Here is a 25,885-nt window from a genome sequence, read left to right on the forward strand (position 1 = left end):
GGGTCCCTGCTCCGAGGGGTCCCTGCTCCATGGGGTCCCTGCTCCGAGGGGTCCCTGCTCCGAGGGGTCCCTGCTCCAGGGGGTCCCTGCTCCGTGGGGTCCCTGCTCCGAGGGGTCCCTGCTCCAGGGGGTCCCTGCTCCGAGGGGTCCCTGCTCCAAGGGGTCCCTGCTCCGAGGGGTCCCTGCTCCGAGGGGTCCCTGCTCCCTGCTCCCTGCTCCATGGCACCCCACGGACCATCCCCCCCCCCTGCACCCCCCGCCCTGCTCCCAGCCCCTGCTCGCTCCTAGCAGCTGGAATTTGGGGGGGCCTCTCGGCTCCCCCCGCCCCCCCCCGTTAGTTCTGCCGCAGCGCTGGTGGCGGGGGGGTCCCAGTGGGGGGGGTCCCAGTGGGGGGGGTCTCAGTGGGGGGGGGTCCCAGTGTAGGGGGGGTCCCAGTGTGGGGGTCCCAGTGGGGGGGGGTGTCCCAGTGGGGGGTGCCAGTGTGGGGGGAGTCCCATTGCGGGGGGGTCCCAGTGTGGGGGGGGGGTCCCAGTGTAGGGCGGGTCCTAGTGGGGGGGTCCCAGCATGGGAGGGGTCCCAGTGGGGGGGTCCCAGCGTGGAGAGGATCCCAGTGGGGGGGTCCCAGTGGGGGGGTCCCAGCGTGGGGGGGATCCCAGTGTAGGGGGGGTCCCAGCGGGGGGGTCCCATTGTGGGGGGGGTCCCATTGGGGGGGTCCAAGCGGGGGGGGGGGGTCCCAGCGGGGGGGTCCCAGCATGGGGGGAGTCCCAGTGGGGGGGTCCCAGCGTGGCGGAAGCCCTTGCAGGGGGGCAGAGGCGCCTTCATCCCCCCGCCGCAGCTCGCTTCGGCCCCCGGCGCGCTCTGTCCTCCCCGCGTTTTGGCTCCCTGGGCTTTGCCGGGCGGCCGGGGCGGGGGGCTCCTGCGCTGCGCCCCACAGGGAGCTCGCTCCTGGGCTAATTGATTAATTACCAAAGTAATTGCATCATAAAAAATAACACGGGCGGATGCCAGGAGGCCGCGGTGCGGCGAGCTGCGGCGGCTGGTGCCGGCGAGCCCGGCGTGGGCTTCAGGGCTGGCAGAGGTTTTACCCTCTGTACTCCTGACGCTTTGCTATTTTTCCTACTTTTTTTTTTTTTTTTTTTTTCGGTTTTTCCAGCCGCTGCCATTCCCAGGAGCCGCTCTCGGTGCTCCCGAGCGGAGCAGCACCGCGGCGCTCGGCCGGTGCTCCCCAGCCCCTCCTCAGCCTGCTCCGCGCGGCGCCGGCGCCCGTCGCTTAGAGCCAGAAATACGATAAATATCTGCATTTTATCGATGCCGCCTTTTTTTTTTTATATATATATATATATATATATATAGATCTCAAATGCAAATGAGCATCATATCGAGAAGACAGGTCCCTTGTAAATGCGACTCCAGGGATGCTCTCCAGGGAGCCTCATCCCGTCTTCCCGGCTAAAATATATACGTTGGAGCGCTATAAATATGTGCAAATAGAGGCGCTAATGTGATCCCGGGGCATATATCGGCTTTTGGGGGGAAAAGGGGGAAAAACGCGGTTCCTGCCTGAACAACCCGGAGGGTGTGCCCGCTCCAGCCCGTGCCCCCAGCCCACCCCGTGCTGGACCAGCAGCTTCCCAAAGCCCGTTCCAGCCGGAGTTATCCTGTGATGCCTCAGCTTTTGGGAACTGATGGATTTTTGAGGTGATTTGGGGTTTTTTTTTTTTTTTTTTGGTTAGCCGCCGTTTTGCACCCCAGCTTCTGGCGGGGGGGTTGCAGCCTCGGCAACTGGCGCCGGAGCTGGGGTCCGTCCCCACGGGAGCAGTCGGCTGTGCCGGGGGGATGCGGAGAGGATGCTGCGCAGGCAGCGATGCCGCCCGGTCCCCAGCCCGGGATGCTGCGGATGCCCGGAGTTGGGATGCGGGCACCCCAAAGGCTGCAGCATTTGGGATGTGGTGACCCCAATGCTGCAGATGCCCGGTGTTGGGATGCGGGGACCCCAAAGGCTGTGGAAGCAAGGCGTTGGAACGTGGTGACCCCAAATGCTGCGGATGCAGGGTGTTGGGATTCAGGGACCCCAATGCTGCAGAAGCAAGGCGTTGGGATGCAGGGACCCCAAAGGCTGCAGCATTTGGGATGTGGTGACCCCACATGCTGCGGATGCAGGGTGTTGGGATGCAGGGACCCCAAAGGCTGCAGATGCCCGGTGTTGGGATGTGGGGACCCCAATGCTGTGGAAGCAAGGCGTTGGAACGTGGTGACCCCAAATGCTGCGGATGCAGGGTGTTGGGATGCAGGGACCCCAATGCTGCGGAAGCAAGGCGTTGGGATGTGGGGACCCCAAAGGCTGCAGCATTTGGGATGTGGGGACCCCAAATGCTGCAGATGCCCGGTGTTGGGATGCAGGGACCCCAATGCTGCAGATGCCCGGTGTTGGGATGCAGGGACCCCAATGCTGCAGATGCCTGGTGTTGGGATGCGGGGACCCCAAAGGCTGTGGAAGCAAGGCGTTGGAACGTGGTGACCCCAAAGTCTGCGGATGCAGGGTGTTGGGATGCAGGGACCCCAATGCTGCGGATGCAGGGTGTTGGGATGCAGGGACCCCAAAGGCTGCGGAAGCAAGGCGTTGGGATGTGGGGACCCCAAAGGCAGCAGCATTTGGGATGTGGGGACCCCAAATGCTGCGGATGCACGGTGTTGGCATGCAGGGACCCCAGTGCTGCGGATGCAGGGTGTTGGGATGCAGGGACCCCCAATGCTGTGGATGCCCGGTGTTGGGATGTGGTGACTCCAGTGCTGCGGATGCCCGGTGTTAGGATGCGGGAACCCCAAAGGCTGCAGATGCAGGGTATTGGGATGCGGGAACCCCAGAGGCTGCAGATGCCCGGTGTTGGGATGCAGGGACCCCAGTGCTGCGGATGCAGGGTGTTGGGATGCGGGGACCCCAAATGCTGCGGATGCCCGGTGTCGGGACACGTTGACCCTAAATACTGCAGATACGGTGTCAGGCCGTGGTGACCCCAAGTGCTGAGGCGCGGTGCCACCAGGTGCTGCAGACGCACGGTGCTGGGACACGGTGACCCCAAAAGCTGTGGCTGCGCCGTGCCGGGGTGCAGCGGAGCAGCTGCCGAGCGGGGCTGCCGTGTCCGTAAGTCCTTCCGTCCCTGGGTGCACTGGGCGGCGATGAGCTGAGCATCGCCGCTGGCTGCCGCACCCCTGCGCCGGCGTCCCGGCCAGGGCACGTCGCAGCAGCACGGTGCCGGGCCGGGGGTCCCCGGGCAGCCCCCGGCTCCGGGCTGCGTTAGCCGGAGCCAGCGCGGTTCGGCAGCGCCCGGCCGCCTCCCTGCTGCCGTCTGTTTCCCTGTTCCCCACAGCCACTATTTTGGTAGGGACTACTGTTAAAAATACGCCGCGCTCCCACACGGGCTCTGCGGCAGCAGCCAAGTCGCCGTCACGACTCGGTGGCCTGCGGGAAGAGGCAGCGGCCGCTTGCCGGGGAAGGAGGTGACGGCGGCGGCGGCGGCAGCCCCCCGGCATCACCGCCGCCCCGGGGCCGGGCAGCAGCGGCCAGCCCGGCGCTGCTGGTTGCAAGGGCAGGATCCGGCCCGAAGCCTTTGGCGAGGGATCCGGCGCCGCGGCAGCGACTCCCATCCTGCCCGCTGCCGGTCGCGGCGTAGCCGCCGGGCTTTGGCGCGGGTCCTCGGCGTCCAGGTCTCGCCCCAGCGCGCTGCCCGCAATTCCTGGCTGGCTTCGTCCCGGTGACCGACGCTGCCGCGCGGCTCCGCTCTTCCGCTCGCCTCCTCTATTTCTCCCAAAGTCCATAAATCCTCCCGGAGAACGATCGCTGGCGTTCGGCGCCGGCACAAGCGCTCCCGGCCAGGCGAACCTCACATGCTGCCATCCTTGCTCCCCTATTCACCGCGCCGGTCACGGTTATGGCACAGCAAGGGGAGAAAAAAGGGAAAAAAAGGGAGAAAAAGGGAAAAAAAGGGAGAAAAAAGATTTTTAAAAGCCCTGTGCCGGCGGCTGTGCCGGTGCCGATGTGCAAGGCAGGCGGGGAGCGTGGCCGGCTGCGGCACAGCCCGGCTCCTCTCCGGCGAGATGCTGCTGAGCGGAGCCGGGATCCCTTCCCGGCTCCCACCGCCGCTCCGCTTTATCAGCCGTTACGGAAGTTTCGGCACGCTTCCCCGCTCGCCGCGCGGTGCCGGAGCGCTGGCGTTACATGGCAGGGCCGTAGAAACTCATCCCCTGAATAGAAAGGCGCCGGGTGGGATGCTGCGGGATGCTGCGGGATCCTGTGGGATTCCTGGGATGCTGCGGGATGCTCTGGGATGCTGTGGGGTACCATGGGATGCTGCGGGATGCTCCAGGATGCTGCGGGATTCCTGGGATGCTGTGGGATGCCCTGGGATGCTGCGGGATCCTGCAGGATTCCTGGGATGCTGTGGGGTACTGTGGGATGCTGCGGGATGCTCCAGGATGCTGCGGGATTCCTGGGATACTGTGGGATGCTGTGGGATGCTCCAGGATGCTGCGGGATTCCTGGGATGCTGTGGGATGTCCTGGGATGCTGCGGGATCCTGCAGGATTCGTGGGATGCTGTGGGGTACCACGGGATGCTTTGGGATGCTCCAGGATGCTGCAGGATGCCCTGGGATGCTGTGGGATGCCCTGGGATGCTGTGGGGTACACTGGGATGCTGTGGGATGTCCTGGGATGCTGCGGGATCCTGCAGGATTCGTGGGATGCTGTGGGGTACCGCGGGATGCTTTGGGATGCTCCAGGATCCTGCGGGATTCCTGGGATGCTGCGGGATGCCCTGGGATCCTGCGGGATGCCCTGGGATGCTGTGGTATGCCCTGGGATGCTGTGGGATACCGTGGGATGCTGCGGGATGCTCCAGGATCCTGCGGGATTCCTGGGATGCTGTGGGGTACACCGGGATGCTGCGGGATGCCCTGGGATGCTGCGGGATGCCCTGGGATGCTGTGGGGTTCCCCGGGATGCTGCGGGATGCTCCAGGATGCTGCAGGGTACCCCAGGATGCTGCGGGATGCTTTGGGATGCTCCAGGATGCTGCAGGATGTCCTGGGATACTGCGGGATGCCCCGGGATGCTGCGGGATGCCCTGGAATGCTGCGGGATGCCCTGGGATGCTGCGGGGTACCCCAGGATGCTGTGGGATGCCCTGGAATGCTGCGGGATGCCCCAGGATGCTGTGGGGTACCCCAGGATGCTGCGGGATGCCCCGGGATGCTGTGGGATGCCCCGGGATGCTGTGGGGTACCCCAGGATGCTGCGGGATGCCCCGGGATGCTGCGGGATGCCCCGGGATGCTGTGGGATGCCCCGGGATGCCCCGGATTGCTGCGCGATGCTTGTCCCCAGCCCTCGCCCTCCATCTGCCCCCGCACGTTGGAGCAGGGATGGGGCCAGGGTCGGAGCATCCTCCGCAGCCGCCTCCTCCATCCTCGCCGCGCTGCCGGCGCCGGGGTTCCGCTGCCTGGCAAAACCATTTAGCAGAAGTGATTTGTAGCGGAGTTCTTCGGAGACCCCAGGGGAGAGCCGTGGCAGCCACACGCTGCAGCATTTTAAACTGCATCCCTCATCTGCGCAGATTAATACGTTACGGCTTCCCGGGAAGAGCAGCAGAGCCGCGGCTTTGGGTTGAGTTCTATATTTTTTTTTTTCCAAGCGCTGGGTAACTTTGCCGGGCTCGCTTAGCTCCCGGCAAGCGCCGAGCAGCCCCCTCCTCTCGCCGTACGGCAGCTGGCGCCTTTCGGGGGCTCCTCCCGTCCTTTTTAGTTTTTTCCTTTTCCAAAAGCAGGCTTCGCTCGTGTGGGTTTAGGAGGCGTCGCAGGCAGAGGGAGGATCCGGAGTCTGTCCGGGCTGGGAGCGGGTCCGCGTGCCGGGATCCCCCCGGCGCCGGGGGCTGGCAGCCCTTCGCCGGCGCTGTAAAAACGCTGAGCTGTGCTTTTTTTTTTTTTTTTTTTCTTCATTTTATTTAAGGACTCGGAGACTTCCTCCGCTGTTTCTTCGAATTATTTGCTTGAGAAAAATATCGCCGCCGTGGCGCACGAGCCCTCACGGCGGCTCCCTTCCCCCAGCCCCTGCTCGCTCCGCGGCGGCGGCGGAGGAGGAGGAGGAGGAGGAAGGGCAGACACGCTCCTGGCACCTCTGGCTCCTCATTTTCCCCTCCCAGCGCGGCGCTGGAGGATGCTCCGTGCCGGATTTGCTGGCAGCGCCTTGGCGTGGGATCCGTGCCGCGGCCGGGACGCGTGCCATGGCCTCGCTGCGGCGCTGGCGGTGCCGTGCCGGAATCCTGCCGGAGCTGTGCCCGCCTGCTGCCGCCCGGTGCCAGCGTGCTGGGAGGAGGAGGAGGAGGAGGAGGAGGAGGAGGAGGAGATGCGTCTCCGCTCCTTCCTCCCGCTCACAACCGGGGTCCGTCTGTTGGCTCTGTGCGCGGCGCAGCCGGCGCCGGGCCCGATCCGGATGCTCCTCAGGAGGGTCCCGGTTTGGGGAACGTCCCGGCCCTCCGGCCGCCGGCGCGCTTCGTTACCAGGCTGCCGGTTTCCCGCTCGGTAACGAAGAGCATGGGATCGCCCTCTCTCCCCACCCCCCATTTTGCCGCGTTTCCAAAAATTTTCCTTTCCCACCCCGTCTTTTTGGGGGTGCTGGTGCCGGGTGGGGTGCGGGCAGGGCTGGGGGCAGGCAGCTGCCGGCCCGGCCCTGGCAGGGAAGCTCCCGCCGGATTCCCTGGATATGTTTTGCTCCCCTCGGAGACAGCGCGGAGGAGGGCGGGTGGGAAAGAGGGGGAAAAGGGGGTTTTGCCTGGCTCCGGCACCGGGCTCCGATGTCACGGTGGCAGGGATGGGGACAGGGATGGGGATGGAGACAGGGATGGGATTGGGATTGGGATACGACGGGGATGGGGATGGGGACAGGGATGGGATTGGGACAAGGATGGGCATTGGGATGCAACAGGGATGGGGACAGGGATGGGGATGGGGACAGGGATGAGGACTGGGATGCAACAGGGATGGGAATGGGGACAGGGATGGGGATGGGGATTGGGACAAGGATGGGGATTGGGATGCAACAGGGACAGGGATGGGGATTGGGATGCAACAGGGATTGGGATGGGGACAGGGATGGGGATGGGGATTGGGATATGACAGGGATGGGGATGGGGACAGGGATGGGATTGGGGACAGGGATGAGGACTGGGATGTGACAGGGATGGGAATGGGGACAGGGATGGGGATGGGGATTGGGACAAGGATGGGGATTGGGATGCAACAGGGATGGGGATGAGGATGGGGATAGGGACTGGGATGGGGATGGGGACAGGGATAGGGATGAGGATGGGGACAGGGATGAGGACTAGGATGTGACAGGGATTGGGATGAGAATGGGGATAGGGACTGGGATGGGCACTGGGATGCAACAGGGTTGGGAATGGGGACAGGGATGGGGATGGGGATGCAACAGGGATGAGGGTGAGAATGCAGATAGGGACTGGGATGGGGATTGGGGACCCAACAGGACCCCGCAGCAGGGTTGGGGACCCCCCTGCACCCCACAGCAGGGTTGGGGACCCCATGGGACCCCACAGCAGAGCTGGGGACCCCCCTGCACCCCACAGCAGGGTTGGGGACCCCACCAGAATCCGCAGCAGGGCTGGGGACCCTGCCGGACCCCACAGCTGGGTTGGGGACCCCACGGGACCCCACAGCAGGGCTGGGGACACTGCAGGACCCTGCAGCAGGGTTGGGGACCCCCCTGCACCCCGCAGCAGGGCTGGGGACCCTTCAGGACCCCGCAGCAGGGCTGGGGATTCCCCTGCACCCCACAGCAGGGTTGGGGACCCCACTGGTCCCCACAGCAGGGCTGGGGACCCCCCTGCACCCCACAGCAGGGCTGGGGACCCTGCCAGACCCTGCAGCTGGGTTGGGGACCCCACAGCAGGGTTGGGGACCCTTCAGACCCCACAGCAGGGTTGGGGACCCCCTTGCACCCCACAGCAGGGTTGGGGACCCCCCTGCACCCCGCAGCAGGGCTGGGGACCCTGCCAGACCCCGCAGCTGGGTTGGGGACCCCACAGCAGGGCTGGGGACCCCCCTGCACCCCACAGCAGGCCTGGGGACCCCACCAGAACCCGCAGCAGGGCTGGGGACCCTGCCGGACCCCACAGCTGGGTTGGGGACCCCACGGGACCCCACAGCAGGGCTGGGGACACTGCAGGACCCTGCAGCAGGGTTGGGGACCCCCCTGCACCCCGCAGCAGGGCTGGGGACCCTGCCAGACCCTGCAGCTGGGTTGGGGACCCTTCAGGACCCCACAGCAGGGCTGGGGACCCCCCTGCACCCCGCAGCAGGGCTGGGGACCCTGCCAGACCCCGCAGCTGGGTTGGGGACCCTTCAGGACCCCACAGCAGGGCTGGGGACCCCCCTGCACCCCACAGCAGCGTTGGGGACCCCCCTGCACCCCACAGCAGGGGTCCCGCGGCCTCCCTCCCCTATAGCCCCCCCCCCCGCCATTACCCCCAGCGCAGGGCTTTCATTTCGAGTGAGGCGAATCCCCCGTTTCCGTCGCGAGCGGGGAGCCTTGATTTCACCGGCTGCCCCTCACCCTCCGCGCCGGCGCCGCGCGGTGAGGCCGCCCTGGTGCCCCCGACCCCGGGGGGGTTTGGGGGGGGGGGTGCGGGGTCCCCTCCACCTGCGTCGGGCGCTGCTGGAGGACGGCTCGGCGCTTCGGTAACGCGCGAACCCAGCGCTTCGGAAATTATTCGTTAAGCAAGAGCCGGTCTCCCTTCCCGGGTTTGGCAGTGCCGGTGGTGCCGGCGGTGCGGACATCACCGCAAGCTTTCCCAGAGCGATCCCGGGTGTTCCCGGTTGGAGCAAGGCAGCAGTTTATCCCTGCCACCTCTGTGGGCACTGAGCTGCGCCGATGTTGTGGCCAAGCCAGCGACTGCCACCGCTGCGACCACCCCGGTCCATGGCACAGCCGCGCGCCGCCAGACCTCGGAAACCCCACAGCCACCGGTGACGGGTGCGCTGGCGTCACCCCCAAAACGCTCGGCAGCCGCCGTCCCCCCAGCGCTGCCGTCACCGGTGACACCGGGACCCGGTGACACGGGCACCTTTGCAACCGCAGGGTGGGCTCCCGGCGCTCGCCGGCGGCTCGCCGGGGGGGTTCATGCCGGTGCTCACGGCAAACCCGGCGGACGCGGCGTCTCGCCACCGCGGGGCTGGCCGGGCCGGCGTGCTCTGGGGATGTGACAAGCGACGGTGGCGGGGGACATCGTAAATCTGCTTCCCCCTTCCTCATCCTCATCGGCGCGCGGCCGGCGGGGAGCAGGGCTGCGGTGGCCCCGGTCGGTGGCAGGGCCCTGGCGATTCACCGGGCTGAGCCTCGCCGGCGCGCTTGCCCTCCCGCCTGCTTCGCCGAGACGCGAGAATCACCGCAGACAGCCGCTAAGCGTAATTCCCGGCACTTCATTAATAACGAATTATGTAAAATAAAATTAATCACGCAGGACTTCCCCGTTTAATAAGCCGCGCCAGCGCCGGCAGCGCTTTGCCGAAGGGAAGCCCGGGGCGGTTACCTCGGTTCGCGGGTGGGGAAACCGAGTCAGGGAGAGAAGGATCCGGACGTGGGGGTCTGGACGTGATCCGGCGCGGCCGCCGCGGCGCTCGGCCTCCTTCCCGCCCGGATTTCTGCTGTATTTTAGATTTTAATGAGGGCTCACGGGGCCGGGGCTGGAACCACGCAGCGGAGTTGGCACCCGCCTACCGGGCGCTCTCGGCCGGGGTTACCGGCACCGGCGGCTACGGCCGTTCAGAACCGTGCCGGCCAGAGCCGCACGGGGGGCCCTGCATGGGACCCTGCACGGGACCTTGCACAGGACCTTGCACAGAATCTTGCACGGGACCCTGCACAGGACCTTGTACAGGACCTTGCACAGAACCTTGCACAGAACCTTGCACGGGACCTTGCAGGGGATCTTGCACAGGACCTTGCATGCGGGGACCTTGCACGGGGGGACCTTGCACAGCACCTTGCACAGCACCTTGCACGGGACCTTGCACGGGACCTTGCACGGGACCTTGCACAGGACCTTGCACAGGGGGATCTTGCACAGCACCTTGCACGGGACCTTGCACGGGACCCTTGCACAGCACCTTGCACAGGACCTTGTACAGGGGGATCTTGCACAGCACCTTGCACGGGACCTTGCACGGGACCCTTGCACAGCACCTTGCACAGGACCTTGCACAGGGGGATCTTGCACAGCACCTTGCACGGGACCTTGCACGGGAGCTTTGCACAGCACCTTGCACAGGACCTTGTACAGGGGGATCTTGCACGGGACCTTGCACGGGACCTTGCACGGGACCTTGCACAGGACCTTGCACAGGGGGATCTTGCACAGCACCTTGCACGGGACCTTGCACGGGACCCTTGCACAGCACCTTGCACAGGACCTTGTACAGGGGGATCTTGCACAGCACCTTGCACGGGACCTTGCACGGGACCCTTGCACAGCACCTTGCACAGGACCTTGCACAGGGGGATCTTGCACAGCACCTTGCACGGGACCTTGCACGGGAGCTTTGCACAGCACCTTGCACAGGACCTTGTACAGGGGGATCTTGCACGGGACCTTGCACGGGACCTTGCACGGGACCTTGCACGGGACCTTGCACAGGACCTTGCACAGGGGGATCTTGCACAGCACCTTGCACGGGACCTTGCACGGGACCCTTGCACAGCACCTTGCACAGGACCTTGCACAGGGGGATCTTGCACAGCACCTTGCACGGGACCTTGCACGGGAGCCTTGCACAGCACCTTGCACAGGACCTTGTACAGGGGGATCTTGCACAGCACCTTGCACAGGATCTCGCACGGCGGGACCTTGCACAGGACCTTGCATGCGGGGACCTTGCACAGGGGGACCTTGCACAGCACCTTGCACAGGATCTTGCACGGGATCTTGCACGGGATCTTGCACAGGACCTTGCATGGGGGGACCCTGCACGGGACCCTGCACAGGATCTTGCACAGAACCTTGCACGGGACCTTGCACGGGACCTTGCACAGGACCTTGCATGCGGGGACCTTGCACGGGGGGACCTTGCACAGCACCTTGCACGGGACCTTGCACGGGACCCTTGCACAGCACCTTGCACAGGACCTTGTACAGGGGGATCTTGCACAGCACCTTGCACGGGACCTTGCACAGGACCCTGCACAGGATCTTGCACAGGGGAGCTTTGCACGGGACTTTGTACAGGGGGACCCTGCACAGGACCGCGCACGGGGGGCCTTGCACAGCACCTTGCACAGGACCCTGCGCAGCTGGTGCCCCTGGTGCTGCCGGCTCTGAGCCCCCCGAGCGCTGGTGGTCTCTGCATGGCCGGGAGCCTGAGGCTCCCCGTGGCACGGCATGGGCGGGGGGGGGTCGCACCCCAGCTCCACCCGGGGGTCCCCAACACCCCCAGCGAGGCCGGCTGCAGCAGGGGCACCGGCACCCACCCAGGCCGCTCCTCTGGCAGGGTGGGCGGGTTGGGGACAGGGACAGGGGCTCCCCCAGTCCCCAGCCTGGGACAGAGCAGGGGGGGGCCTCCCCAGGGAGCTCGTCCCCACGTCCCCATCGCTGCTGGCTCGTGTCCCACTCGTCCCCACGTCCCCATCGCTGCTGGCTCGTGCTCCGCTCGTCCCCATCGCTGCTGGCTTGTGCCCTGCTCGTCCCCGTGTCCCCATCGCTGCTGGCTCTTCCCTTGCTCGTCCCCGTGTCCCCATCACTGCTGGCTCTTCCCCTGCTCGTCCCCGTGTCCCCATCGCTGCTGGCTTGTGCCCTGCTCGTCCCCGTGTCCCCATCGCTGCTGGCTCTTGCCCTGCTCGTCCCCATCGCTGCTGGCTCTTCCCCCACTCATCCCCATGTCCCCATCGCTGCTGGCTCTTCCCCCGCTCGTCCCCGTGTCCCCATCGCTGCTGGCTCTTCCCCTGCTCGTCCCCACCGCTGCTGGCTCTTGCCCTGCTTGTCCCCGTGTCCCCATTGCTGCTGGCTCTTCCCTGCTCGTCCCCGTGTCCCCATCGCTGCTGGCTCGTGCTCCGCTCGTCCCCATCGCTGCTGGCTTGTGCCCTGCTTGTCCCCACGTCCCCATCGCTGCTGGCTCTTCCCTGCTCGTCCCCGTGTCCCCACCGCTGCTGGCTCTTCCCTGCTTGTCCCTGTGTCCCCATCGCTGCTGGCTCTTCCCCGCTCGTCCCCATCGCTGCTGGCTCTTTCCCCACTCGTCCCCATTGCTGCTGGCTCTTCCCCTGCTCGTCCCCGTGTCCCCATCGCTGCTGGCTCTTTCCCCGCTCGTCCCCGTGTCCCCACCGCTGCTGGCCGCAGGGCTGTGCCAGGCTCTCCGTGCCCCGGTGCCAGGCAGTGCCAGCGCTGGGGACCCTCCTGTGTCCCACGCAGGAGCCGGTCCCGTCCCGCCTGGGCTGCAGCGTCCCCTTTCCTCCCCCAAACATTTCTTTCAGCTGACGTCCCCAGCGACGGCACGCGGGTGACCGCTGGCCTCCTCCTCCCAGTGCCTCAATCTCCTCTTCCTCCTCTTCCTCCCGCAGGCATCGAATGTCCCCGGGGAGCCAGGAACCTGCCCGGGCTGGTGCAGGAGGGCGAGCCCTTCAGCGAGGAGGCCACGCACTTCACCAAGGAGCTGGTGCTGCAGCGAGAGGTAGGGGATGCTCGGCGACACGGGGCGCGGGGGGTTGCGGCACGCCGGCGCGGTGCCGGCACGGGAGGGGTTGGCGATTCCGCCGGGGCACGGATCTCGCCGAAGCGCTGCGAGCAAAGGCAAGGGGCACGGGGAGCTTCCCCCGGCGCTGGATGCCGTGCTCCGGCTGCACCGCCTGGCCGAGCCGCGGCCGCCTCGTCGCCGATCTCCGCAAGCGGTTTGGCGCTCCGGCAAAAAAACCCCGCGCGCCCGGCTCGCAGCGCCGGCAAAGCCGTGCCGGGGCCGGGCTTGGCCCCGCTCTCCTCTCCGAGGCTCTCGTGATGGTGCGTCGTGGTTTCGCCGCAGTGCCGGGGCCGGACCCTGGCAACGCTCCGGCGTGCGGGGCTCTGAGCCCCTGCGGCTCCGGCACTGCCGGGGGGCTGCGCCGTCCCGCGGTGGGTGGGAGCTGTGTGCCGCCGGCCGCTACACCGGGCGAGACCGAGAGCGTCGCCGGGCGTTTGGCAGCCGGTCCGTGAACGGCTGAGGCGTTGTGTTTGCTCTGCCCCTAAATCCCCCCTCGCTGAAGGCGGCGATGGGGAAGGTGATCATGAACGTGGGCCGGCGGGGGGGCCAAGGTGGCCAGCAGCATCCTGGCTTGTGTCAGGGGTAGAGTGGCCAGCGGGAGCAGGGCAGGGATCGTGCCCAATGCACAGGATGCAGGCTGGATGCACAGGATGCATGGTGGTTGCACAAGGTGCAGGGAGGATGCGCAGGATGCAGGGTGATGCTCAACGGATGCAGAGCTGGTGCACAGCAGATGCAGGCTGGATGCACAGGATGCAGGGTGGATGCACAGGATGCAGGGTGGATGTGCAGGATGCAGGGGATGTGCAGGATGCAGGGTGGATGCGCAGGATGCAGGGTGGATGTGCAGGATGCAGGGTGGATGCACAGCGGATGCACAGTGGATGCATTGGTGGATGCACAGGATGCAGGGTGGATGCACAGCAGATGCAGGGTGGCTGCACAGGATGCAGGGTGATGCTCAACGGATGCAGAGCTGGTGCACAGCAGATGCGGGCTGGATGCACAGGATGCAGGGTGGATGCGCAGGATGCAGGGTGGATGTGCAGGATGCAGGGGATGTGCAGGATGCAGGGTGGATGCGCAGGATGCAGGGTGGATGTGCAGGATGCAGGGTGGATGCACAGCGGATGCACAGTGGATGCATTGGTGGATGCACAGGATGCAGCATGGTGCACAGGATGCAGGGTGGATTCACAGCGGATGCAGGGCGGATGCACAGTGGATGCACAGCTGAAGCAGAGCGGATGCAGGGTGGATGCACAGCGGATGTGTGCTGAATGCACAGCCGAAGCAGAGCGGATGCAGCATGGCTCCACAGCGGATGCAGGGTGGCTGCACAGGATGCAGGGTGGATGCACAGAGGATGCAGGGTGGCTGCACAGGATGCAGGGTGGATGCACAGCAGATGCAGGGTGGCTGCACAGGATGCAGGGTGGCTGCACAGCGGATGCAGGGTGGATGCAAGGTGGCTGCACCGCGGATGCAGGGTGGCTGCACAGCGGATGCAGGGCGGCCGCACAGCGCACGCATGGCGGATGCGTGAGGGATGCGCAGTGGATGCATGGCGGCTGCGGGGCGGCCGCACGCCAGATGTGCGGGGTTGCACAGGGCAGCGGATGAGCGGTGGACGCGAGGTGGATGCACGGCAGCTGCCCGGCAGATGCGGGACGGATTCACGGCAGACACGTGGCGGCTGTGCGGCGGATGCGTGGCGGCTGCGCGGCGGATGTGCGATGGCTGCACGGCGGACGCGGGGCAGATGCCGGCACTGCCGTGGGCAGCGGCACCGATGCAGCACCTTGGCAGCACCGGGGCGAAGCCCGTCCGCAGGCCGGCTCGCGGCAGCGCCGGCAGGGCCCGGCTCGGAGGGAGCGGCGGACGACCTTGCCCGGCTGCGGCAAATACTAATTACAGAAATTACCCTGCAGGGGAGCGGCTTTCTCTTCTCAGCTGAAAAACCGTAAATCACTTTCTTTTGATCTTCTGAAGGAGAAAGTGTCCGAGTGCCCGGCGCGCTGCGTGCCCGGCACCCTCGGCCGGCGTTCCCGGCACCCTCGGCCGGCGTTCCCGGCAGGACGGCCAGCCGGCTCCCAGCTGCTCTCCGGGGCGGCAGCTTTGGGTGCCGCTTTGTGCTTTTCCTGCCGCTTCTCCCCGCGGGGAACGCGAGTGCCGTGGCCGCATCCCGCGGGCGAGTTTGGCCGGGGCCGGCGGGGGTCGATGCCGGATCCGGGCTGCGGAGCGTGCGCAGGGATTCGGTGCAAACCGGCCCCCCCCCGTCTCCGCCTCCCCCCGGGGTTTTCACGCGCTCTCCTTAAGCTCTCTTGATATTAAAATGCACAAACTCCTGCAACTTCTCCGATGGAAACTTCTGTGTCACCGGAGCGCGAGATCCATTTTGGGTAATTACGCCGTGATTCATAATTTCAATATAGGATTTAAAAAAAAAAAAATGCCCTCCGCAGCCTTTAGCCAGCTCCCCGAGTGACTGTCAAGATCAAAACTCCGCAATTTATGCACAGATGACTTTGCTCGTCCCCGCTCTCGCCCCCTTCCCTGCGCCGGCTATATTTACACCCTCGCATCGGCGCTGCCGGTAATTTCGCACGCCGGTTAAATTAGCCGGCGTTACCAGGCATGACTTTGCCTCCTCCCCGCCGCGGCCGGGGTGGGAACTCGGCCGTCCTCGACGGCGCAGGGCCCTCGCCCGGGCGAGGTGCAGCCGTTCGGATGGCGGCGCTGGCTGCCGGCACGGCGCGGTGAGCGGGTGCGGCTGCTCCGGTGCCGGCGGCTGCTCGGCGTGGGGGTTCCTGACGGAGGACGGGGCTGCCCTGGCCACTCTGCGGCCACCGCGGTGCAGGGTCGCGCCTGGCCCCGGGAGCGCGCGGCTGCGTCCCGGCGCCTCGCGGGCTGCGGCTGCCCCGCGGCGCCGGGCGGGGGACGGGGCGGTGGCGGGACAGGAACGGAGGCCGTGGATGCAGAGGGGGCTGCAGATGTGGGCACGGATGCAGTTGTGGCCATGGAGGCAGCTGTGGGTGCAGATGCAGATGTGTCCGTGGATGCAGATGTGGCCACGGAGGCAGACGTGGGCGCAGATGCAGATGTGGCCGTGGATGCAGATGTGTCCGTGGATGCAGATGTGGCCACGGAGGCAGACGTGGGCATGGAGGCAGATGTGGGCACAGATGCAGATGTGGCCATGGATGGAGATGTGGCTGTGGAGGCAGATGTGCACATAGATGCAGATGTGGGCACAGATGCAGTTGTGGATTTAGATGCATATGTTGCCATGGATGCAGACGTGGGCACAGATGCAGACGTGGGCACGGATGCAGATGTGGGCATGGATGCAGATGTTGTCATGGAAGCAGATGTGGGCACAGATGCAGATGTGGGCATGGATGCAGACGTGGCTGTTGATGCAGATGTGGTTTGATGCAGATGTGGCTATGGATGCAGATGTGGCCACAGATGCAGATGTGGCCGTGGATGCAGACGTGGCTATGGATGCAGATGTGGCCACAGATGCAGATGTGGCCGTGGATGCAGATGTGGCCGTGGATGCAGACGTGGCTATGGATGCAGATGTGGCCACAGATGCAGATGTGGCCGTGGATGCAGACGTGGCCGTTGATGCAGATGTGGTTTGATGCAGATGTGGCTATGGATGCAGATGTGGCCACAGATGCAGATGTGGCCGTGGATGCAGACGTGGCTATGGATGCAGATGTGGCCACAGATGCAGATGTGGCCACAGATGCAGATGTGGCTGCAGCTGCAGGGCAGCGCAGCTGGCTCTGGGGCTCGGGAGCGGCGAGAGCCTGCGCCCACCCGGAACATCCCGTGTTGGTGGGTGCGGGGACACGGAGACATGGGGACACGGGACACGGGGATGCAGGGACGTGGGGACACGGGGACATGGGGATGCAGGGACGCAGGGATGCAGAGACACGGGGATACGGAGATGCAGAGACACGGGGATACGGAGATGCAGAGACACGGGGATACGGAGATGCAGAGACACGGGGATGCAGAGACACGGGGATGCGGGGACACAGGGACGCGGGGATGCAGGGACACGGGGATGCAGAAATGCAGGGATGCAGAGACGCAGGGATGCAGAGAGGCAGGGATGCAGGGACGTGGGGACACAGGGACGTGGGGATGCGGGGACGCAGGGATGCAGAGATGCGGGCATGCGGGGACACGGGGACGTGGGGATGCGGGGACACAGGGACACGGGGATGCAGAGACGCAGGGATGCAGGGACATGGGGACACGGGGACATGGGGATGCGGGGATGCAGAGACGCGGGGATGCAGGGACGTGGGGACACAGGGACGTGGGGATGCGGGGACGCAGGGATGCAGAGACACGGGGATGCGGGGACACGGGGACACAGGGATGCGAGGACACAGGGACACGGGGATGCAGGGAAACGGGGATGCAGAGACGCAGGGATGCAGGGACATGGGGACACGGGGACATGGGGATACGGGGATGCAGGGACGTGGGGATGCAGGGATGCAGAGACGCGGGGATGTGGGGACACAGGGATGCAGAGATGCAGGGATGCAGGGACGTGGGGACACAGGGACGTGAGGATGCGGAGACGCAGGGATGCAGGGATGCAGAGACGTGGGGATGCGGGGACACGGGGACGTGGCAGGCGCCTCCGTCCCTCCTCGGCGTCTTGCAGCGTGCGGTCGGCCGCTGTAAACTGCTGACCCGCGGCCCGGGGGGCATCGCTCCGCTTCCGTAGCGCATCCCGGAGCCTGCGGCTCCGCCCGGCACCAGCCAGGGCCTGTCACATCCCATTACGCTTGCTCGCCCGCCTGCCCACCTCTGCCCACCCTTGGGGGGTCCTGCCCACCTCCTGCCCGCTCTCGGGGGGTCCTGCCCGCCTCTGCCCACTCTTGGGGGGTCCTGCCTGCTCTTGGGGGGTCCTGCCCGCTCTTGGGGGGTCCTGCCCGCCTCTGCCCACTCCTGGGGGGTCCTGCCCGCCTCCTGCCCGCTCTTGGGGGGTCCTGCCCGCCTCCTGCCCGCTCTTGGGGGGTCCTGCCTGCTCTTGGGGGGTCCTGCCCACTCTTGGGGGGTCCTGCCCACCTCTGCCTGCTCTTGAGGGGTCCTGCCTGCCTCCTGCCTGCTCTTGGGGGCTCGTGCCTTCTCTCGGTGGGTTCTGCCCACCTCTGCCCGCTCTCAGGGGGTCCTGCCCTCCTCTGCCCACTCTCGGGGGGTCCTGCCCGCTCTTGGGGGGGTCCTGCCCTCCTCTGCCCACTCTCGGGGGGTCCTGCCCGCTCTTGGGGGGTCCTGCCCACCTCTGCCAGCTCTCGGGGGGTCCTGCCCTCCTCTGCCCACTCTCGGGGGGTCCTGCCCGCTCTTGGGGGGGTCCTGCCCTCCTCTGCCCACTCTCGGGGGGTCCTGCCCGCTCTTGGGGGGTCCTGCCCACCTCTGCCAGCTCTCGGGGGGTCCTGCCCTCCTCTGCCCACTCTTGGGGGGTCCTGCCCGCTCTTGGGGGGGTCCTGCCCTCCTCTGCCCACTCTCGGGGGGTTCTGCCCGCTCTTGGGGGGTCCTGCCCACCTCTGCCAGCTCTCGGGGGGTCCTGCCCTCCTCTGCCCACTCTCGGGGGGTCCTGCCCACTCTTGGGGGGGTCCTGCCCTCCTCTGCCCACTCTCGGGGGGTCCTGCCCGCTCTTGGGGGGTCCTGCCCACCTCTGCCAGCTCTCAGGGGGTCCTGCCCTCCTCTGCCCACTCTCGGGGGGTCCTGCCCGCTCTTGGGAGGGTCCTGCCCTCCTCTGCCCACTCTCGGGGGGTCCTGCCCGCTCTTGGGGGGTCCTGCCCACCTCTGCCAGCTCTTGGGGGGTCCTGCCCTCCTCTGCCCACTCTCGGGGGGTCCTGCCCGCTCTTGGGGGGTCCTGCCTGCCTCTGCCCACTCTCGGGGGGTCCTGCCCCCTCCTGGGGGGTCCTGCCTGCCTCTGCCCGCTCCTGGGGTGTCCTGCCCACCTCTGCCCACTCTTGGGGGGTCCTGCCCACTCTTGGGGGGTCCTGCCCGCCCCTGCCCACTCTTGGGGGGTCCTGCCCGCCTCTGCCCACCCTCGGGGGGTCCTGCCCGCTCTTGGGGGGTCCTGCCCGCCTCTGTCCACTCTCAGGGGGTCCTGCCCGCTCTTGGGGGGTTCTGCCTGCCTCTGCCCACTCTTGGGGGGTCCTGCCCACTCTTGGGGGGTCCTGCCCGCCCCTGCCCGCTCTTGGGGGGTCCTGCCCGCCCCTGCCCACTCTTGGGGGGTCCTGCCCGCCCCTGCCCGCTCTTGGGGGGTCCTGCCCGCCTCTGCCCACTCTCAGGGGGTCCTGCCCGCTCTTGGGGGTCCTGCCCACCTCTGCCCGCTCTCGGGGTGTCCTGCCCGGCGGCGGGGGGAAGCTGCCGTCATGGCTTTCGCAGTCCCCCCCCCAGGACCCCTCAGCCCCGCGGGGAAGGCGGCTGCGCCGGGCTCCCGAGCCGGCGGTGGGCAGCACAACGGGTGCGGTGGGCAGCCGGGAGGGCCGAGCGCGGGCGCCCGCTCCGCCTGCCTTCGGCCTCACCGCCTCCTCGGCTGCGTTCCTCCTTCCTGCGTCCACCCCTCCAGCGTTTCGCCCCATCTGGCCTCGATGCGCGTGGAATTTCGATGGGGGCTCTAACAAAGCCGCAGCTGCCGGCGTCGCCGCTGCCCGGGCGGAGCCGAGCGGGGTCTCGGCGCTGGCAGGCACCGGCTCCTGTGTCCCCCCCCGCCAAAACTGCAGCCCCCAGCCCCGGATTCCAGGATTAACCCCCAGCCTGCAATGGACGCGGCGCATGGCGGTGGCTGCTGCGGGTCTCATCCTGCTCCGGGCACGGCCGACGGCACCGGCTGTCACCGAACCTGGGAGGAGGGCGATGCCGGCAGCACCGGGGCCGCAGAACCTGCACCGCAGCTGGGGCGAGGGCAGGACCAGCCCCCGCACTGCCGGCTCCGCGTTTCGGGGTGCAGCCGGGGTGGGCCCCCTCTCTGCAGGGCGTTGGGACCCTCGGGGACATCCCCCGGACCCCTCTCGCTGAGCCGGGGTGAGGTACGGACGGTGCCCGGCTGGCAGCGGGGCAGGGGGTCTGCTGGAGGACCCCCACCCAAATTCCACCGTCCCCCCCAAGAGCCTTCATCCCTCCTCTGAAGACGGCGGCTTAAACAGGGGGACCGGAATAAATAAATAACCCCCCGAGAAGGATTAAAGGCGCCGCCATCCCGGGGAGCTGCCGGGGAGGGGGTGATGGGCACCGTCATTTCGGAGTCGCGCGGGGAAGGGGTCCCCTCGCCCCGGCTTGGCTTTGGGGTTGGGTGCCCACCCACGCGCCCTGCACCTCCCGGGTCGCAGGGGTGGGTGCTGGCCGTGTCCGCATCCCTGCTGCTTTCCCGGCGCTTGGCAGCGGGGGTCCCGGGATTTTGCCTGGAGGCTTTCCGGAGGGTGATTCCCTTCGGTTTCCATGGCAACCGGATGATGGGGACATCCCCCATCGTCTGTCTGTCCGTCCGTCCGTCACCGCCAGCAGGGCCGACCCACGGGGCTGCCCGCTGCGCGGGGGTCACAGCTCCAGGCCCCCCATCACCCTCCCTACACAACCCCCGCCCTGGTGCCGTAATCGTGGAAAATGAACCCAAAACGTGCCCCGGGACGCTGGGCGCGCTCCGCTGCCTGCGCCAGCCCCTGCCAGCCCCTGCCAGCCCCCGGCTCTTGGTGCGATGCAGCAATTTTCCAGCCGGGAAGTGCAGCGGGAGCCGTTCCCGCTGACGGATCCGCAGCTCGGGGCCGATTTCCCTGCCAGCGGCGGGTGCCGAGCGGTAATTTTAGATCAGGGTCAGGCCTGTATTTTTAGAGCGGGGCTGGCATTTGGCTCGCCCTCCCTGTGCACGGCCTGGTGCAGGCAGCACGGGCACTGCAGGCAGCATGGGCAGGGCGGGCAGCGCGGGCAGCACAGGCAGTGCAGGTAGCATGGGCAGTGCAGGCAGCACAGGCAGTGCCAGCAGTGCAGGCAGCGCGGGCAGCACGGGCAATGCAGGTAGCATGGGCAGTGCAGGTAGCGCAGGCAGTGCCAGCAGTGCAGGCAGCGCGGGCAGTGCAGGCAGCACGGGCAGCGCAAGCAGCACGGGCAGTGCAAGCAGCGCAGGCAGTGCAGGCAGTGCCGGCAGTGCGGGCAGTGCGGGCAGTGCAGGCAGCACGGGCAGCGCCGGCAGTGCGGGCAGTGCAGGCAGTGCGGGCAGCGCAGGCAGTGCAGGCAGCGCGGGCAGCGCAGGCAGTGCGGGCAGCGCCGGCAGTGCGGGCAGTGCAGGCAGCGTGGGCAGCGCGGGCAGTGCCAGCAGTGCAGGCAGTGCGGGCAGCGTGGGCAGTGCAGGCAGCGCGGGCAGTGCAGGTAGTGCAGGCAGTGCCAGCAGTGCAGGCAGTGCGGGCAGCGTGGGCAGTGCAGGCAGCGCAGGCAGTGCAGGTAGCGCAGGCAGTGCCAGCAGTGCAGGCAGTGCGGGCAGCATGGGCAGTGCAGGCAGCGTGGGCAGTGCAGGTAGCGCAGGCAGTGCCAGCAGTGCAGGCAGTGCGGGCAGTGCAGACAGCGCGGGCAGCGCAGGCAGCACAGGCAGTGCAGGCAGTGCAGGCAGCACCGGCAGCGGCACAACCTCATCTTCCAGCAGCTGCCGGCGCTGCCCGCTCGCCCTCCTCGCGTCCCCGCGGCCCCTCGGGCCCTTTGAAGGTTTTTCTCTCCGTAATCCCGGCAGCCGGTGCGTGCCGGGTCAGCAGGCTTTTAAACTCCTCGGCTAAATGCTCGAGTCCTCCGGGAACCGAGCAGAAAGGAGCCTTTTATTTTTTATTCCCTTTTTTTCTTTTTTTCCCCTCACCCCTTTCACTTGCGCGCTTCAGACGCCGGGTTTTAATGCGGGACGCAGGGGACGGGGACAGGAGGTGACATCCCGGACCTGGCAGGGGACGAGCTCCAAGGAGGGGGTTTGCCCTGGCGAGCTGGGAGAATACGGCACCCGGCTCCTGCCGGCACGCCCGCGTTCACGCCGCATCCCCAAAACGCGCGGCGGGCGTGCAAGCGCCGCGTCGCCCACCGGGGCCGGTGCCAGCAGGGTGCTTGGTCACCGCTGGCACGTTTCGACGGAGTCCCCAAGCCGGCACCGTGATGGCACCGTACCAGCTGCCTCCATCCCCGCTCAGCGGAGCAGCGGGAGCGAGCTGGAAAGCCGTGCCGGCACAGAACCGCGGCACGCCGTGCCGTGCCGTGCCGTGCCACGCCGTGCTGTGCAGTGCCGTGCCGTGCCACGCTGTGCCGTGCCGTGCCGTGCCACGCTGTGCTGTGCCGTCCGCAGTGCCAGCGCTTCGCAGGCACGCCGGCGATGCCGCAAGCACCGATGCCCGTCGAAACCCCTGGGTGCAACGCTTGGCTCTGCCAGCAAAGCAGCCCGGGATGGCGTTGCCGGCTAAGCCGGCGCTGCTCCGGCACGGCGTGCGGCTCGGCCGAGACTTCCTAGGGCCGGCTCGGAGAACCCGGCTGAGAAGAGGAAGGGAATTATTCTGTGCTGTTAACGATGCTGCTCCCTTCGCTGACCTCTCCGAGTCATTATATACAATCCATTACGTGGAATAGCGGATTTATTCCTTTACGGCACCCGGGGGCATGTTGGGCACGCAGCCGCCGGCGCCGCGGGCAGCCCGCTTCGTTATTAATGGGCAATGATGGGGCTTAATGACCGCCAGTGGCTTGGGGAGGGGGGGGTTATTCCCTCCCCGGCACCCCGCGGCGCAGGGCACCCGTCCCGCAGCGTTGCTGGCACCCCCCGGCCCTTCTGCTCCGCGTCCCCGCGCCGGGGCGAGGAATCCCCGTTTTTCCCCCAAATTGTAGGGCTCCGGCAGGAGCCTGGGGGTCACGGGCAGCATCCCACCCCTCGCCGAGGGAGGGGGAAGCATGGGCAGGCTTTGTAAATCCCCCCGGGACTGGGGGGTCCGAGCAACCTGAGGTATGGGGGGGGGTTGTCCCCGTGCCGCCCCCATTTTTCCTTTATCCTTACGGTTTTAATGAGAGGCTCCAGCTGCTGCGTCAGCACTTTGCCGGAGCTCCGGAGGCCGCGGCTCTGTGCCAAGCTGGGAAGGGGCAGGCGCTGTGCTGCAGAGCAGGCAGAGAGCTGCCCTGCCTGCCTGCCTGAATCCCTGCCTGCATCCCTGCCTGCCTGCATCCCTGCCATCCTGCCTGAATCCCTGCCTGCATCCCTGCCATCCTGCCTGAATCCATGCCTGCATCCCTGCCTGCCTGCATCCCTGCCTGCATCCCTGCCATCCTGCCTGAATCCATGCCTGCATCCCTGCCTGCCTGCATCCCTGCCTGCATCCCTGCCTGCCTGCCTGAATCCATGCCTGCATCCCTGCCTGCCTGCATCCCTGCCTGCATCCCTGCCTGCATCCCTGCCATCCTGCCTGAATCCCTGCCTGACTCCCTGCCTGCCTGCATCCCTGCCATCCTGCCTGAATCCATGCCTGCATCCCTGCCTTCCTGCATCCCTGCCTGCCTCCCTGCCATCCTGCCTGAATCCATGCCTGCATCCCTGCCTTCCTGCATCCCTGCCTGCCTGCCTGCCTGACTCCCTGCCTCCCTGCCTGCATCCCTGCCCCCCTGCCTGAATCCCTGCCTCCCTGCCTGAATCCCTGCCTGAATCCCTCCCTGCATCCCTGCCTGCCTGCCTGAATCCCTGCCTGAATCCCTGAATCCCTGCCTGCCTCCCTGCCTCCCTGCCTGCCATCCTGCCTGAATCCCTGCCTGACTCCCTGCCTCCCTGCCTGAATCCCTGCCTGACTCCCTGCCATCCTGCCTGAATCCATGCCTGCATCCCTGCCTTCCTGCATCCCTGCCTGCCTGCCTGCCTGCCTGACTCCCTGCCTCCCTGCCTGAATCCCTGCCTCCCTGCCTGAATCCCTGCCTGAATCCCTCCCTGAATCCCTGCCTGCCTGCATCCCTGCATGCCTGCCTGAATCCCTGCCTGAATCCCTGCCTGAATCCCTGAATCCCTGCCTGCCTCCCTGCCTCCCTGCCTGCCATCCTGCCTGAATCCCTGCCTGAATCCCTGCCTGCTCTGCCTGAATCCCTCCCTGAATCCCTGCCTGCCATCCTGCCTGAATCCCTGCCTGAATCCCTGCCTGCTCTGCCTGAATCCCTGCCCGCCTCCCTGCCTGAATCCCTGAATCCCTGAATCCCTGAATCCCTCCCTGCCTGCCCGCCGCGTGCCACGGGGCCGGCGAGGGTCGCTGCCCACTTTGGGCACTGCCGAGCCCATCCCAGGGAGCCGGAGGCCGCCGGGAGAAGCAGCCCAGGCGCGGGCGCTGGCAGGGCTCGTTAAAAGCCTAACGAACCTTTGCCGGCGGCTCTGGGCCCCGGCTCCTTGCCGGAGCCTTCGAGAAAAACCAAAACCGGAGAGGGAAGAGCGGGAGAGCATCCCCCCGCCCCGCGCATCCCCCCCGCCGGCCGCCACGCTCCCCGGCGTCGGCATGCCGCGGACGGGACCGGTTATGGAATCGTGGGCAAAAACGCTCCCCCGTAGCGGGAAGGAGTCGTTCCCGGCGGCAGAAGCCATGGAAGAACCCCGCCTCGGTGATGCCGGAGCCGCTGTGACCGCTCTTGCCGTCGAATGCCACGTCCCGGTGCAGCGCGGCCGGGCGCCGGCGAGTCGCCGTAGCCCAAGGGGCGGCCGTCCCGCGGCCGTGCCAGCTCCTGGGGACGGGGACAGAGGGTGCGTGGAGCGCGGCACGGGATGGAACCGGGACGCTGCGGTGCGCCGGGAGCTGGACGGGAGAGCCTCAGCGGCTGCCGGCACCAAAGCAGCGCCGGGAAAGTTGCCGGAGCCGCATCCCACCTTTTCCCTCGCGTTGCACGAATGAGCAGCCTTATTTTGACAAGGTGCCGGATTGAATTACGTCGGCCGGGCTGCCGGCTTTCCCCAAGGTGCCGACTATTCGGCGTCTGTACGGCACCAGCCATCCGTGGGGTCCCGCCGGCATTTCCCGGCATGACGCGGGGGCCGCTCGCCCGGCACTGATGCGCTCCACCTCCGGGAGCCGAGCCGCGGCAGCCGGCACGTGGCCGCGGCGAGGAAGCCACGCGGAAGCCGGGACGCTGCCCGGGGACGTCGCGGCGGAGCTTTGGGGAGCCAGCCGCCACCGCGCTCCATCCCGGAGCCGATGGATTTTCCCAGCCTTGGCAGACGGCGGTGGCGGGGGTCTCACCGCACGCTGCCAGCGGCACCGTGCCATCCTCCTTGACCCGCTTCGGCGTCAAAAAGCAACCAGCGAAGCGGCCCGGCACGCGGCGGCAACTCGGCCGGCGCCAGCACAGCTCTGCGGTGCTGCCGGAGCGGACAGGGAGGAGAAGGAAGAGGCAGGATGGTGCTCAGCCACCCCGTGCTGCCGCCGGAACACCGTGCCTCAGTTTCCCCACCTGCCCCAGCGGAGCCCGGCGCGGGGACGGTGCTGTGCATGCCCGGCGTGCAGCCAGAGGGGAACGGTGCCGCGTCAGACGGCCGCCGGCTGCGCTCGGCCATCGCTCGGCTTCTGCGTATTTTTCATCTTGACAAGGACGTCCGTCCGTCCGTCCACCCCCCCGGCGCTGCCGGTGCAGCCCTTTGGCCAAGCTCACCCCCCAGCTTTCCCCCGCCGCCGTCGTTCATCCTCCTCTTCCTCCCGGCTGAGCTCCCCGTGCCGCACGTCGGCGTGGCGGCCGTGGGGAGCCCCGTGCCGGCGCGCCGGGTCCCCGTCACCGCCGGAGCCGGGATTTTTGCCATGCAGAGAGCGGCTGCAGCGGCTGCAGCACCGACATCCCCGGGCAAGGACGGGGGCAAGCTACCGGGCACCGCCGTACCCCTGCGAATTCGGCTTGCCGCGCCGTGAGGCTGCCTTGCTCCTCTTCCTTGCGAGCCGGGAGAGGGACCGGGTGGGATATTCCAGAACTAAAAGGAGGAGGAATTCGGCGATGCCGCGCGCAGGCGGGACCCCTCGCGCCGCGCAGCCGGAGGGCAGAGCCCCCGCAGCCGCCCCGGGGTGGGGGTCCCCGAGGTTCCCG

General features: G+C 67.3%; 1 protein-coding gene across 1 annotated transcript in view; it reads left to right on the forward strand.

The window, feature by feature from the left end:
- SND1 (staphylococcal nuclease and tudor domain containing 1) overlaps nucleotides 1–25,885 on the forward strand; it is a 168,046-nt gene that overhangs the window by 115,681 nt on the left and 26,480 nt on the right. Inside the window, exon 16 of the mRNA XM_075728195.1 lies at nucleotides 12,618–12,727. Within this exon, the coding sequence (XP_075584310.1) occupies nucleotides 12,618–12,727 (110 nt within the window). The remainder of the gene's footprint in view (nucleotides 1–12,617; nucleotides 12,728–25,885) is intronic.

This window comes from Pelecanus crispus, chromosome 1 (genome assembly GCF_030463565.1).
Source record: "Pelecanus crispus isolate bPelCri1 chromosome 1, bPelCri1.pri, whole genome shotgun sequence".
Classification (NCBI taxonomy): domain Eukaryota; kingdom Metazoa; phylum Chordata; class Aves; order Pelecaniformes; family Pelecanidae; genus Pelecanus; species Pelecanus crispus.